The 15,001-nt window shown below is 44.1% G+C and overlaps 1 protein-coding gene across 1 annotated transcript; it reads left to right on the forward strand.

Moving 5' to 3' along the window:
- The first annotated feature begins 22 nt into the window (after positions 1-22).
- DSN1 (DSN1 component of MIS12 kinetochore complex) lies at positions 23-13,713 on the forward strand. The gene is made up of 12 exons (XM_077787680.1): positions 23-52; positions 600-785; positions 869-914; positions 5,499-5,726; positions 7,157-7,230; positions 8,251-8,323; positions 8,997-9,084; positions 9,849-9,908; positions 11,399-11,470; positions 12,257-12,398; positions 13,176-13,263; positions 13,363-13,713. Exons 1-12 carry the CDS (start codon positions 23-25, stop codon positions 13,452-13,454), a joined length of 1,179 nt encoding a protein of 392 aa, XP_077643806.1. The 3' UTR covers positions 13,455-13,713.
- The last annotated feature ends 1,288 nt before the right edge of the window (positions 13,714-15,001 follow it).

A 15,001-nucleotide genomic window follows, 5' to 3' on the forward strand; every position in this document is an offset into this window, starting at 1 on the left:
GATCGTGAGGGGAGGGAAGATCATGAGGGACGGGGAAAAGGGCGGGAAGATCGTGAGGGGTGGGAAAAGAGGAAGATCGTGAGGGGAGGGAAAAGGGCGGGAAGATCGTGAGGGGCTAAAAAAGGGCGGGAAGATCGTGAGGGGCTAAAAAAGGGCGGGAAGGTCGTGAGGGGAGGGAAAAGGGCGGGAAGGTCGTGAGGGGCTAAAAAAGGGCGGGAGGTCATGAGGGGCTAAAAAAGGGCGGGAAGATCGTGAGGGGTGGAAAAGGGCGGGAGGTCATGAGGGGCTAAAAAAAGGCGGGAAGATCGTGAGGGGAGGGAAACGGCGGGAAGATCGTGAGGGGTGGGAAAAGGGCGGGAAGATCGTGAGGGGTGGGAAGATCATGAGGGGTGGAAAAGGGCGGGAAGATCTTGAGGGGCTAAAAAAGGGCGGGAAGATCGTGAAGGGCGGGAAAAGGGCGGGAAGGTGGTGAGTGTTGGGAAGGCGGGCGGCGTCCTGAGGGGACGGAGAGGACGGAAATATCGTGAAAAGTGGGAGTGATGGGGCGGGCTCCAAGCCCTCTGTGAGGGCAGGCAGCTCCCCGCCCGCTGTGAGGGCAGGCACCGCCCCGCGCCCGCGCCGTGCTGGCGGCGAAGCCGGCGCGCGTTCCGCGCATGCGCGCGGCGCTGAGGGCAGGCGAGCGGCGGGAATCCGCCATGGAGAAAACCGCGGCGGGAGCCGGCGGCTCCCCCGGGCCGGCCCCGTCCCCGTCCCCGCGGGGCTCGGCCGGGCCGCGGGAGGACGAGGTGAGCGCCGGAAGGGTCCGGCTGGGCCGGGGGGAGCCGCGGGGCAGCCGCGGTGCCAGGCGGGTAACGGTTCTTCCCTTCAGCCGTGGCCCGGCGGAGCCAGCGCGGAGAGCGGGGGAGCCGCGCCAGGTGAGGGCAGGGAAGGGAATCGGGGCAGGAAGGATTGGGCTGGGTGAGATTTGGGTGACATTTGGGTCTCTGGGTGCGGGGAGGATTGTCTGGGTGAGATTTGGGTCTCTGGGTGCGGGGAGGATTGGTTTGGGTGACATTTGGGTGAGATTTGGGGCTGTGGGTGCAGGGAGGATTGGTCTGGGTGAGATTTGGGTGAGATTTGGGGCTGTGGGTGCAGGGAGGATTGGTCTGGGTGAGATTTGGGTGAGATTTGGGGCTGTGGGTGCGGGGAGGATTAGTCTGGGTGAGATTTGGGTGAGATTTGGGGCTCTGGGTACAGGGAGGATTGGTCTGGGTGACATTTGGGTGAGATTTGGGGCTCTGGGTACAGGGAGGATTAGTCTGGGTGAGATTTGGGTGAGATTTGGGGCTCTGGGTACAGGGAGGATTGGTCTGGGTGAGATTTAGGTGAGATTTGGGGCTCTGGGTACAGGGAGGATTAGTCTGGGTGAGATTTGGGTGAGATTTGGGGCTCTGGGTGCGGGCAGGATTGGTCTGGGTGAGATTTGGGTGAGATTTGGGGCTGTGGGTGCGGGCAGGATTGGTCTGGGTGAGATTTGGGTGAGATTTGGGGCTGTGGGTACAGGGAGGATTGGTCTGGGTGAGATTTAGGTGAGATTTGGGGCTCTGGGTACAGGGAGGATTAGTCTGGGTGAGATTTGGGTGAGATTTGGGGCTCTGGGTGCGGGCAGGATTGGTCTGGGTGAGATTTGGGTGAGATTTGGGGCTCTGGGTGCGGGCAGGATTGGTCTGGGTGAGATTTGGGGCTCTGGGTGCGGGCAGGATTAGTCTGGGTGAGATTTGGGGCTGTGGGTGCAGGGAGGATTGGTCTGGGTGAGATTTGGGGCTCTGGGTGCGGGCAGGATTGGTCTGGGTGAGATTTGGGGCTCTGGGTGCGGGCAGGATTGGTCTGGGTGAGATTTGGCTGCTTTGGGAGGAAGGATTGGTAAACATAAAACCATCAAAGCCTTGTTCAGTGCTTTGAAATCCTTGGCAAAACAATTTATTTTCATCAAACCAAGAAATCCCGAGCGGGCGGCGCTCCATCACCGAGTCTCTTTTACTCTTTGAATGTGCTGGTTTCACTCTTTGAATGCGCTGATTTTACCCTTTGAATGTGCTGATTTCACTCTTTGAATGTGCTGATTTTACCCTTTGAATGTGCTGATTTCACTCTTTGAATGTGCTGATTTTACCCTTTGAATGCGCTGATTTTACCCTTTGAATGCGCTGATTTTACCCTTTGAATATGCTGATTTTACCCTTTGAATGTGCTGATTTTACCCTTTGAATATGCTGATTTTACCCTTTGAATGTGCTGATTTTACCCTTTGAATGCGCTGATTTTACCCTTTGAATGTGCTGATTTTACCCTTTGAATGTGCTGATTTTACCCTTTGAATGCGCTGATTTCGCCTTGATATTTATGATTATAATTTGCTCCAGTGAAATATAGTTATATCGAATGAAGGGAGATACGATTTGACATGTTTACTATTTAGTTGGTATTTACAAAATACACACACCAGCACTGTGAACTACCACCCCACATATGCGGTTTCACCAAAGCAGGTTTTTTTGGACAATGCCTCATTTACAATTTAATAAATAAAATTATGGGCTGTCCCAAAAGGCTGGAAACCTCTGGGCTGATACATCTGAATGCCACGGTTCCCATAAATTCATCAGGAAAATCATCCACACCTGGACCTGGATTATTCAATCGCAGCCCGGAAAAAAGAACTTTATGAATATGTGAATAGAAAGAAAAGGCAGATGGCTGAAATCCTGTTGCGAAAAACCCAAATCACATGGCTTTTAAAAGTTTAATAATAATAATAATAAAATGGTTATTAAAAACAAAAATCCTGGCGAAAAGCCAGTCAGAAAAATCTGCATTTTTCACGTTTTTAACATCACACATGCAATATTAATTGTAACATTTGCGAAAAGCCAATCGTAAATCTGCATTTTTCACAATTTTAGCATTACAGATATAATATTCCTTGTAACATTTGCAAAAAGCCAAATAATAAAATCTGCATTTTTCACAATTTTAACATTACGGATATAATATATATTGTAACATTTGTGAAAAACCAATCAGAAAACCTGCATTTTTTAACATCACAAATATAATATATATTGTAACATTTGCCAAAAGCCAAAGTACAAAATCTGCATTTTTCACGTTTTAACATTACAAATATAATATTCCTTGTAACATTTGTGAAAAGCCAATCACATTTTTAACATTACAGATAAAATATTACTTGTAATATTTGCAAAAAGCCAATCAGAAAATCCGCGTTTTTCACGTTTTAACATCACAAATATATATTGTAACATTTGTGAAAAGACTATTGGAAAATCTGCATTTTTCACATTTTTAACATCACACATATAATATTCCTTGTAACATTTGCTAAAAGCCAATCAGAAAATCCACATTTTTCACGTTTTTAACATTACGGATATAATATATATTGTAACATTTGTGAAAAACCAATCGGAAAACCTGCATTTTTAAACTTTACAAATATAATATATATTGTAACATTTGCCAAAAGCCAAAGTACAAAATCTGCATTTTTCACGTTTTTAACATTACGGATATAATATATATTGTAACATTTGCGAAAAACCAATCAGAAAATCTGCTTTTTTCACGTTTTTAACATCACACATATAATATATATTGTAACATTTGCGAAAAACCAATCAGAAAATCCGCATTTTTCACGTTTTTAACATTACGGATATAATATATATTGTAACATTTGTGAAAAACCAATCAGAAAATCTGCTTTTTTCACGTTTTTAACGTCACAAATATAATATATATTGTAACATTTGCGAAAAACCAATCAGAAAATCTGCATTTTTCACGTTTTTAACGTCACAAATATAATATATATTGTAACATTTGCTAAAAGCCAATCAGAAAATCTGCTTTTTTCACGTTTTTAACGTCACAAATATAATATATATTGTAACATTTGTGAAAAACCAATCGGAAAACCCGCATTTTTTAACTTTACAAATATAATATTCCTTGTAACATTTGCTAAAAGCCAATCAGAAAATCTGCATTTTTCACGTTTTTAACATCACAAATATAATATATATTGTAACATTTGCAAAAAAACAATCAGAAAATCTGCATTTTTCATGTTTTTAACATCACAAATATAATATATATTGTAACATTTGCGAAAAACCAATCAGAAAATCTGCATTTTTCACGTTTTTAACATCACAAATATAATATATATTGTAACATTTGCTAAAAGCCAATCAGAAAATCCGCATTTTTCACGTTTTTAACATTACGGATATAATATATATTGTAACATTTGCGAAAAACCAATCAGAAAATCCGCATTTTTCACGTTTTTAACATTACGGATATAATATATATTGTAACATTTGCGAAAAACCAATCGGAAAACCCGCATTTTTAACTTTACAAATATAATATATATTGTAACATTTGCCAAAAGCCAAAGTACAAAATCTGCATTTTTCACGTTTTTAACATTACGGATATAATATATATTGTAACATTTGTGAAAAACCAATCAGAAAATCTGCTTTTTTCACGTTTTTAACATCACACATATAATATATATTGTAACATTTGTGAAAAACCAATCGGAAAATCTGCTTTTTTCACGTTTTTAACATCACACATATAATATATATTGTAACATTTGTGAAAAACCAATCGGAAAATCTGCTTTTTTCACGTTTTTAGCATCACAAATATAATATATATTGTAACATTTGCTAAAAGCCAATCAGAAAATCTGCTTTTCTCACGTTTTTAACGTCACAAATATAATATATATTGTAACATTTGCTAAAAGCCAATCAGAAAATCTGCTTTTTTCACGTTTTTAACGTCACAAATATAATATATATTGTAACATTTGTGAAAAACCAATCGGAAAACCCGCATTTTTTAACTTTACAAATATAATATTCCTTGTAACATTTGCTAAAAGCCAATCAGAAAATCTGCATTTTTCACGTTTTTAACATCACAAATATAATATATATTGTAACATTTGCGAAAAACCAATCAGAAAATCCGCATTTTTCACGTTTTTAACATTACGGATATAATATATATTGTAACATTTGCGAAAAACCAATCAGAAAATCTGCTTTTTTCACGTTTTTAACATCACACATATAATATTCCTTGTAACATTTGCTAAAAGCCAATCAGAAAATCTGCTTTTTTCACGTTTTTAACATTACGGATATAATATATATTGTAACATTTGTGAAAAACCAATTGGAAAACCCGCATTTTTTAACTTTACAAATATAATATTCCTTGTAACATTTGCGAAAAACCAATCAGAAAATCTGCTTTTTTCACGTTTTTAACATCACAAATATACTATTCCTTGTAACAACAAAACCCGGGCGGGATGGGGCGCTCTCCTTTTCCCTTGCGGCTGCCTAGCCACAACCCCACCTTGAATAAATTCATTATTATTTCATTTTTCATTCCCATTTCTAACACATCAGAGCCGGACGCTGAGGCGCATTTGGAGCCGCCCAGCCAGAAGGGAACGCCGAGCTCGTCGGAGGGGAAGAAAAGATCCTCGGGCAGCCCCAGGGTGGCACCGAATTCTTCCCGTTTGTCGCCGGTTGTCGCCACGGCCCGGGGCAAGCGCCGCTCCTGGCGCCGCTCCAGCCTCAAGGGGCGGCGCTCCCGCCGCAAATCGCTGCCCCCGCTCCACCGGGAGGTCACCGGTAACATTTTACATTCCGCTTTCAACTTAATTCAATGATTCAAATCTCGCCTCCTTCGAACGCGTCGTTTTGATTTGATGTTTTAATTTTTTTTTTTTAAATTAAGATTGATTTTCACTCCGTTTTAAGTCAATTTCGAACGCTTTTGGTTTTAAAATCATCAAGAAATTGAATTTTAAGTCATTCAGATATCGAGTTTAATAGCTTTTATTAAGGAATTTTATTTTTCATTCATTGAGGGTTTGAATTAAAATCCCTCTTGGGGCTGAGGGGAATTGGGAGTGCTGGGCTGATCCTTCTGTCAGTCAAGGTTTTGCCTTTTCTCCCCTCGCTTTTTCCTCTTTATTTTCCAATTTTTCTCCCTAAATGTGATTTTTTTCCTCTTTCTTTTCCCATTTTCCCCCTTTTTTTCTCTTTCTTTTCCCATTTCCCCCCTTTTTTTCTTTCTTTTCCCATTTTCCCCCTTTTTTTCTCTTTCTTTTCCCATTTCCCCCCTTTTTTCCCTCTTTTCACATTTCCCCCTTTTTTCCTCTTTCCTTTTCCATTTTTCCCCTAAATGGGATTTTTCCTTTTTTTCTTATTTTTCCCCTAAATGTGCTTTTCCCCCTCTTTTTTTTACCATTTTCCCCTTTTTTTCCTCTTTCTTTTCCCATTTCCCCCCTTTTTCCTCTTTTCCCATTTCCCTTTTTTTTTCCCTTTCTTTTCCCATTTCCCCCTTAAACGGGATTTTTCCTCTTTCTTTTCCCATTTTTCCCCCTAAAAGTGATTTTTTCCTCTTTGTTTTCCCATTTTTCCCCTAAATGTGCTTTTTCCTTTTTTCTTTTCTCATTTTTCCCCCTAAATGTGCTTTGTTTTCTCTTTCTTTTCCCATTTTCCCCCTAAATGTGCTTTTTATCTCTTTCTTTTCCCATTTTCCCCCTAAATGTGATTTTTTTCTCTTTCTTTTCCCATTTTCCCCCCTAAATGTGATTTTTTTCTCTTTCTTTTCCCATTTCTCCCCTGAATGTGACTTTTCTTTTTCTTTTCTCATTTTCCCCAAATGTGATTTTTTCCTTTTTCTTTTCCCATTTTTTCCCCATTTTTCCCCCCAAATGGGGTTTTTCCTCTATCTTTTTCCATTTCCCTCCCATAATGTGATTTTTCCTTTTTCTCTTTTCCCCATTCTTCGTCCTTAAATTTGATTTTCGCCCATTTCCCCCATTTTTGACCCTTAAATGTGACTTTTTATCTTTATTTTTCCCAATTTCACCCCTAAATTCCATTTTTTTCTCTTCCTTTTCCCCATTTTTCTCCTTCAATTTGATTTTTTTCCTCCTTTTTTCCCTGCTTTTCCCACACCCTGCCCTGCTCGTGCTTTTTGGGGAATTCTGGGCCAAATTCCAGCTGATTTTTTTTTGGAATTTCACAGTTTTTAACCCTTTTTTTCCCAGGGTTGAGCCAATCCATCAGCCTGGAGCTCCCCGAAGTCCAACGTCTCTCCCTCCTCCTCCTCGCCAGCTTCCAGGTAAATTCACCCAAAATCCTGGAATTTGCCCAAAATCCTGGGAATTTTTTAGTTCTTCCAGGGCTTGAGCAGCTCCTGAAAATCCTAAAAATAACCAAAATCTTGGCATTCACCCAAAATCCTGGAATTTCTGAGAATTTTCAGGGATGGAGCCGCTCCTAAAAATCCTAAAATTGACCCAAAATCCTGGAATTTACCCAAATCCTGGGAATTTTGGCCATTTCCAGGGATGGGGAAAATCCTTAAAATCCTAAAATTGGCTCAAAGTTCTGAGAATTGACCCCAAATCCTGGAATTTACCAAAAATTTGGGAAATTGGTGCATTCCCAAGGATGGAGCAGCTCTTAAAAATGTTAAATTTACCCAAAATCTTGGGAATTCTCCCAAGTCCTGGAATATTTGGGCCCTTGCAGAGCTGGAAGAGCTCCTAAAAATCATAAAGTTCACGAAAAACATGGAATTACCTCAAAAATCTTGGAATTTACCCAAATCCTGGAATTTTCCCCCTAAAAAAATCTTTGGATTCCTTTCCCTGACTCCTCAAACACAAAAAAGAAAGGAATTTGGGCTCCAAATCTTAGTTTTAAGCCCCAGAAAGTTGGGATAAAAGCTGATTTTTTTCCATTTTTTAGTGGATAATTCCCTTTTTTCCCCATTTTTCCCTTTGTTGTTGGATTTTTCCCATTTTTTGTTAGATTTTTCCAATTTTTTTCCCCATTTTTGGTTGGATTTTCCTTTTTTCCCCCATTTTTATTGGATTTTCCCATTTTCCCCATTTTTTGTTGGATTTTCCCCATTTTCCCCCATTTTTGTTGGATTTTTCTCTTTATTTTCCCTTTTATTTTTTTTTTTTTTATCTTTCCCATTTTTTATTGGATATTCCCAGTTTCCCCCACTTTTTGTTGGGTTTTTCCCGTTTTTTCCCCTTTTTTCCCATTTTTCCCATTTTTTGTTGGAGTATTTCCCATTTCCCCACATTTCTTATTGGATTTTTCCCATTTTTTCCCTTTTTCCCCTCAGTTTTCTGCCCGGAAGTTGCAGCAGGTCCTGGAGGAATCCGAAGGATTCGACCCCGAGGCTTTTGCTGCCAAAGGTTGGGAAATCCCCAAAATTTGGGATTTTTTCCCCTCAAAATCCCAAGTTTCCAACTCCCCAAAGGGGTGGAGACCTCAAAAATTTGGGTTTTTTGGGGGAAAAAGCAGCAGAATTAATTAAGAATTAATTGGGAATTAATTTTTGGTTGGGGGGGGTCCTGAGGGATTCCTGGGTTTTCCCAAAAAAAAAAAAAAATTGGGAATTTGGGTAAAAAAAATCCAAGAAAAATGACCAGAAATAGAGGAGATGATAGCTAAATTCCTTTTAAAATAGAGGATTAATTAATAGTTAATTCATGATTAATTAATTATTAATTGGGGGAGGATGAAAAATGGTCCTGAGGGATTCCTGGGTCTTTCTGATTCCCAGAAAAATCAGGAATTTCAGGGGAAAAAAAGGGGGGAACAGGAGAAAATAATGGAATTAATGAATGATAATTAATAATTAATCAATAATTAATTGGGGAAAGGTCATAGCAGCTCCTTGAGGTTCTTGATTCCCAAAAAAATTTGGGAGTTTGGGTAAAAATAATCAGGAAAACCACCAGAAATCCCTAAATTCTATCTGAAAAATCAACAATTAATTAAGAATTAATAAATAATTAATTCCAGGGTGGTGTCTAATCCCACTTTTTCCCGTTTTCCCCCCTTTTTTTGCCATTTTTTCCCCAGTCCAGAAGGGCTCTGAGGAATTCCAGAGGCTCCTCCAGAGGCTGATCCAGGATGGGACCCTCAGCAATTGCCTGGAACCGACCCCGGGGTGAGAATTTGGGGCAAAATCCCCAAAATTTGGGAATTTCCAGGCTGAGAAATGAAAAATTCATGGAAGTAAAAAGAAAAATTGGGAATTTCCAGGCAGGAAGGGGAAAAATTTATGGAAATCTGAAAAAAAAAGGGAATTTGCAGAATGGAAAATGGAAAAATTCATGGAAATCTGAAAAAAAATTGGGAATTTCCAGGATGGTAAAGGGAAAAAAGTTATGGAAATCCCCAAAAATTTGGAATTTGCTGACTAGGAAGGGGAAAAATTTATGGGGAAGAAAAAAATTTGGAATTTCCAGGCTGGGAGAGGGAAAAATGTAGGGAAATCCCCAAAAATTGGGAATTTCCACCCTGGGAATGAAAAAAAAACCATCATGGAAATAAAAAAAAAATTGGGCATTTGCAGGCTGGAAGGGGAAAAATTTATGGAAATCTGAAAAAATTGGGACTTTCCAGGCTGGGAAGGGGAAAAATTTAGGAAATAAAAATTTGGGAATTTTCACTGGATATATCCCAAAATTTGGGAATTTTGGGGAGTTTTTCACTGGATCTTCATCAAGATTTGGGAGAATTTTCACTGGATTTGCCCCAAAATTTGGGAATTCTGAGGAATTTTTCACCAAATTTGTCGGAAATCTTTCGGTGTTTTTTGGGACTTTTCGCTGGATTTGCCCCAAAATTTGGGACAAATTTTTGGGAATTCATGCCAGATTTGCCCTAAAATTTGGGAATTTTTGGGGAATTTTGGGCCCTTTCCCACAGGGATTCCCTGGATCCGGCCCTGGAGGAATCCGTGGCTCAGGTGAAGCAGCTGATGGCCAGGTGGGGACACCTTGGGGACATTTTTGGGACACCTTGGGGACACTTGGGGACACCTGGGACACACCTGGGGACATTGGGAAGACACCTGGGACACCTGGGGGACACTTTGGGCACACCTGGGACACACCTGGGGACACCTTGGGGATACCTGGGGACACCTGGGGACATTGGGAAGACACCTGGGACACACCTGAGGACACCTGGGACAGCTTGGGGACACTTTTGGCACACCTGGGCACACCTGAGACACAGCTGGGGACATTGGGGACACACCTGGGGACACCTGGGGGACACCGGGAACACCTGGGCATACTTGGGGACAGCTGGGACACACCTGGGACACCTGGGGGGACACCTGGGCACACCTGAGACACACCTGGGAAACACTTGGGGACACCCTGGGGACACCTGGGACACACCTGGGGACAGCTGGGGACATTGGGAAGACACCTGGGATACACTTGGGGACACCTGGGACAGCTTGGGGACACTTTGGGCACACCTGGGACACAGCTGGGGACACCTGGAACATTGGGGACACACCTGGGCACCCCTGGGGGGTACCTGGGGGACAGCTGGGGACACTGGGAACACCTGGGGGCACCTGGAATGGGAAGGGGACACCTGGGACACACATGGGGACATCTTGGGGACACTTTGGGCACACCTGGGGACACCTGGAACATTGGGGACACATCTGGGCACACCTGGGGACACACCTGGGGATACTGAGAATGAACTTGGGGACACCTGTCCCTCACCTGTCCGTGTCTCACCTGTCCCACCTGTCCATGTCTCACCTGTCCGTGTCTCACCTGTCTCACCTGTCCCACCTATCCGTGTCTCACCTGTCCCACCTGTCCCACCTGTCCATGTCTCACCTGTCCGTGTCTCACCTGTCCCACCTGTCCATGTCTCACCTGTCCATGTCTCACCTGTCCATGTCTCACCTGTCCGTGTCCCACCTGTCCCACCTGTCCATGTCTCACCTGTCCATGTCTCACCTGTCCGTGTCCCACCTGTCCCACCTGTCCGTGTCTCACCTGTCTGTGTCTCACCTGTCTCACCTGTCCATGTCTCACCTGTCCATGTCTCACCTGTCCATGTCTCACCTGTCTCACCTGTCCATGTCTCACCTGTCCATGTCTCACCTGTCCCACCTGTCCATGTCTCACCTGTCCATGTCTCACCTGTCCCACCTGTCCATGTCTCACCTGTCCATGTCTCACCTGTCCGTGTCTCACCTGTCTGTGTCTCACCTGTCCCACCTGTCCATGTCTCACCTGTCCGTGTCTCACCTGTCTGTGTCTCACCTGTCTCACCTGTCCGTGTCTCACCTGTCTCACCTGTCTGTGTCTCACCTGTCTCACCTGTCCGTGTCTCACCTGTCTGTGTCTCACCTGTCTCACCTGTCCATGTCCCACCTGTCCATGTCTCACCTGTCCGTGTCTCACCTGTCTCACCTGTCTCACCTGTCCCCTCCCCCTCAGCCTCTCCGGGGAGCTCCAGGCCTGGGATCGGCTCCTGCAGCAGCACCTGCAGCACTCCCAGGAGGCCTCCAGGTGAGAATTCCCCCATTTCTCCCCAAAACTCCCACATTTCTCCCCAAAATTCCCACTTCTATCCCCAAATTCCCACTTATCCCCAAATTCCTGCTTTTCTCCCCAAAATCCCCACATTGATCCCCAAAATTCCCACATTTATCCCCCAAATTCCCAAATTTATCTCCAAAATTCATATTGATCCCCAAATTCCCACTTTTATTCCCCAAATCCCAACATTTCTCCCCAAAATTCCCACATTTACCCACAAAATTCCTGCTTTTCTCCCCAAAATCCCCACATTTATCCCCAAAATTCCCACATTTATCCCCCAAATTCCCAAATTTATCTCCAAAATTCATATTGATCCCCAAATTCCCACTTTTATCCCCAAATTCCCACATTTATCCCCAAATTCACACATTTATCCCCAAAATCCCCACATTGATCCTCAAAATTTCCACTTTTCTCCCCAAAATTCCCACATTTACCCATAAAATTCCTGCTTTTCTCCCCAAAATCCCCTCATTGATCCCCAACTTTCCCACATTTATCTCCAAAATTCCCTCTTTGATCCCCAAAATCCCCAAATTTATCCCCAGAATTCCCAAATTTACCACCAAAATTCCCATTTGTTTCCCACTCCAACCCCAAAATTCCTAAATTTACCCCCAAAATTCCCCCATTTATCCCCAAAATTCCCAAATTTACCCCCAAAATTCCCCCATTTACCCCAAAATTTCCCATTTTCCTTCCACTCCAACCCCAAAATTCCCAAATCCCAAAATTCCCATTTTTTTCCCCCAGGAATCTGGAGCAGCTCCGTGCCGGGAATCCTCCCTGGGCTTCTCCCGCAATTCCCAAAAATTCCCAAATTTTGGCGTCCAAACCCGACTACGGCGCCATCCTGGCCCAGCAGGGCCCGGCCCTGCCGGCCCTGCAGCTCCTGGTGAGGATTTTGGGGCGAAAAACCCCGGATTTGGGAATTTTGGGGAATTTCATGGAATTTTGGGGGAATTTCTGGGGATTTTTTGGCGATTTTTTGGGGGCTTTTATGGGAATTTCTGGGGATTTTTTGGGAATTTTTTGGGAATTTTTGGGGGGTTTTATGGGGATTTTTGGGGAATTTTTGGGATTTTTTTTTTTTGTTCATTTGAGCTTTATTTTTGGGGGTTTTTATTGGGATTTTTGGGGTATTTTATGGGAATTTTGGGATTTTTGGGGGGAATTTTTGGTATTTTTGGGGATTTTTTTAATGAGGATTTTTGGGGAGTTTTATGGGATTTTTGAGTATTTTTTTTTTTTAATTTCTTGGGGATTTTTAGGGAATATTTGGGTTTTCCTTAATTTTTAACAGTTTGTTTTTTTTTTTTTTAATTTTTGGGTGTTTTTATGGGAATTTTGGGGGAATTTTTTGGGGGGATTTTTAGGGGGTTTTATGGGGATTTTTTTTGGGAAGTTTTGGGATTTTTTTGGGTTTTGTTGGGATTTTTGGGGGGCTTTTTTTTTGAATTTTGGGACTTTTAGGTGTTTTTATGAGAATTTTTGGACATTATTTGGAATTTTTATAGGATTATTTTGGGGATTTTTTGGATATTTTTGGGGAAATTTTGGGATTTTTTGGTGTTTCTTTGGGATTTTTTGGGGTTTTTTTTTGGGGATTTCTAACTTTTTTACTTTTGGGGGGTTTTTATGGGAATTTTATGGGAATTTTGGGGATTTTCAGGTGGATGAGGCCCAGCAGGCTGGGAAAATGTTGCTGGAATTCCACGAGGAGAGCAGGAGCTTCCTCAGGGGCCTCTCGGAGCAGCTGGGTGAGCAAAATCCCCAAAAATCGCCCAAAATTGCCCAAAATCCTGGGAATTTTAGCGGGAAAATGAGGAATTTTGGGATTTTTCCCGTTTTTTTCCCAGCTTCCCGAGCGTTCCGGAGGCTGCAGGGATCCCCCGCGCGGAAGCTGCTGCAGAGGAGGCCCCAGAAGGTTCTGCCCGAGAAGGGGGAATAATAAAAACAGAGGAAATTCCCAAAATCCCGAGGTTTTCCCTCAAAATATTCCCGGCTTTTTTCCGTTTTGGGAACGGTGCTTCCGGGTTGGGTGGGGCGCGGCGGTGATTGGTTGGTGTTGGTGTCAATCAGAGTGATCAGCCAATCACAGGGCGGAGGGGGTGAGGCCAGATGGCACTGAGCTTTGTTTTCCGGGTTTGGACGACGCTTTGCTCTGATTGGTCCGCGTCGCCGTCAATCAAAGTGAAAAAGCCAATTGAGGCGCGGCTTCTGTGTTTTCTCATTGGTCCGTTCGCCTGTCAATCTGAGGTGTTATCCAATCGCAGCACGCGGGAGGTGGGACACCCGCTGCTTGATCGGGTGCCGCTTCCGCGTTTGGGCGCTGCTCGCTTCCGATTGGTCAGTTTGCATGTCAATCATTGAAGTCGACCAATCGCTGCGCGGCTGGGGGCGGGAACTGTGGGGATGGCGATGGGGACTGGGCTGAGGGTGGCACCAAATGTCCCCAAAATGTCTCCAAATGTCCCCTCAATGTCCCTAAATGTCCCCAAAATGTCCCCAGATGTCCCCTCAGTGCCCCCAAATGTCCCCAAATGCCACCTCAGTGTCCCCAAATGTCCCTTCAATGTCCTCAAATGCCACCTCAGTGTCCCCAAATGTCCCCAATGCCCCCAAAATGTCCCCAAATGTCCTCAAATGCCACCTCAGTGTTCCCAAATGTCCCCAAATGTCCCCTCAATGTCCTCAAATGCCACCTCAGTGTCCCCAAATGTCCCTTCAATGTCCTCAAATGCCACCTCAGTGTCCCCAAATGTCCCCAAATGCCACCTCAGTGTTCCCAAATGTCCCCAAATGTCCCCTCAATGTTCTCAAATGCCACCTCAGTGTCCCCAAATGTCCCTTCAATGTCCTCAAATGCCACCTCAGTGTCCCCAAATGTCCCCTCAGTGTCCCCAAATGTCCCCAAATGTCCCCTCAGTGTCCCCAAATGTCCCCTCAATGTCCCCAAATGTCCTCAAATGCCACCTCAGTGTCCTCAAATGTCCCCAAAATGTCCCCAAAATGTCCCCAGATGTCCCCTCAGTGCCCCCAAATGTCCCCCAGTGTCCCCGTCCGGGGACACTGGGGGACATTTGGGGACACTGAGGGGACAGGAGGTGACACCGGAGGTGGCCCAGGGGGTGGCCGGGGCCGATAGCGCCCGGGCTCTTCCTGTGTGGCCTTGGGGACATCCTGGGGGAGGGGCTTGGGGACATTTTGGGGACATTTGTGACAATTTGGGGACATTTTGGGGACGATGTACGGGAACGTGGAGACGGCGCTGGACAGCGGGGAGGGTACGGCCACCGATGTCCCCAATGTCACCTTGGTGTCACCTCCCTGTCCTGGATGTCACCTCCATGTCCTTGATGTCACCTCCATGTCCTCGGTGTCACCTCCCTGTCCTTGGTATCACCTCAATGTCACCTCCATGTCCTCGGTGTCACCTCAATGTCACCTCCCTGTCCCTGGTGTCACCTCACTGTCCCCCAATGTCACCTTGGTGTC

This window comes from Lonchura striata, chromosome 21 (genome assembly GCF_046129695.1).
Source record: "Lonchura striata isolate bLonStr1 chromosome 21, bLonStr1.mat, whole genome shotgun sequence".
Lineage (NCBI taxonomy): Eukaryota > Metazoa > Chordata > Aves > Passeriformes > Estrildidae > Lonchura > Lonchura striata.

Coding starts and splice junctions, on each gene's coding strand:
- DSN1 (XM_077787680.1), top strand. CDS start 23: ATGAGGGACGGGGAAAAGGGCGGGAAGATC. Junction 53..599: donor GGGAAAAGGGCGGGAAGATC/GTGAGGGGTGGG, acceptor CTGTGAGGGCAG/GCACCGCCCCGCGCCCGCGC. Junction 11,471..12,256: donor CACTCCCAGGAGGCCTCCAG/GTGAGAATTCCC, acceptor TTTTTCCCCCAG/GAATCTGGAGCAGCTCCGTG.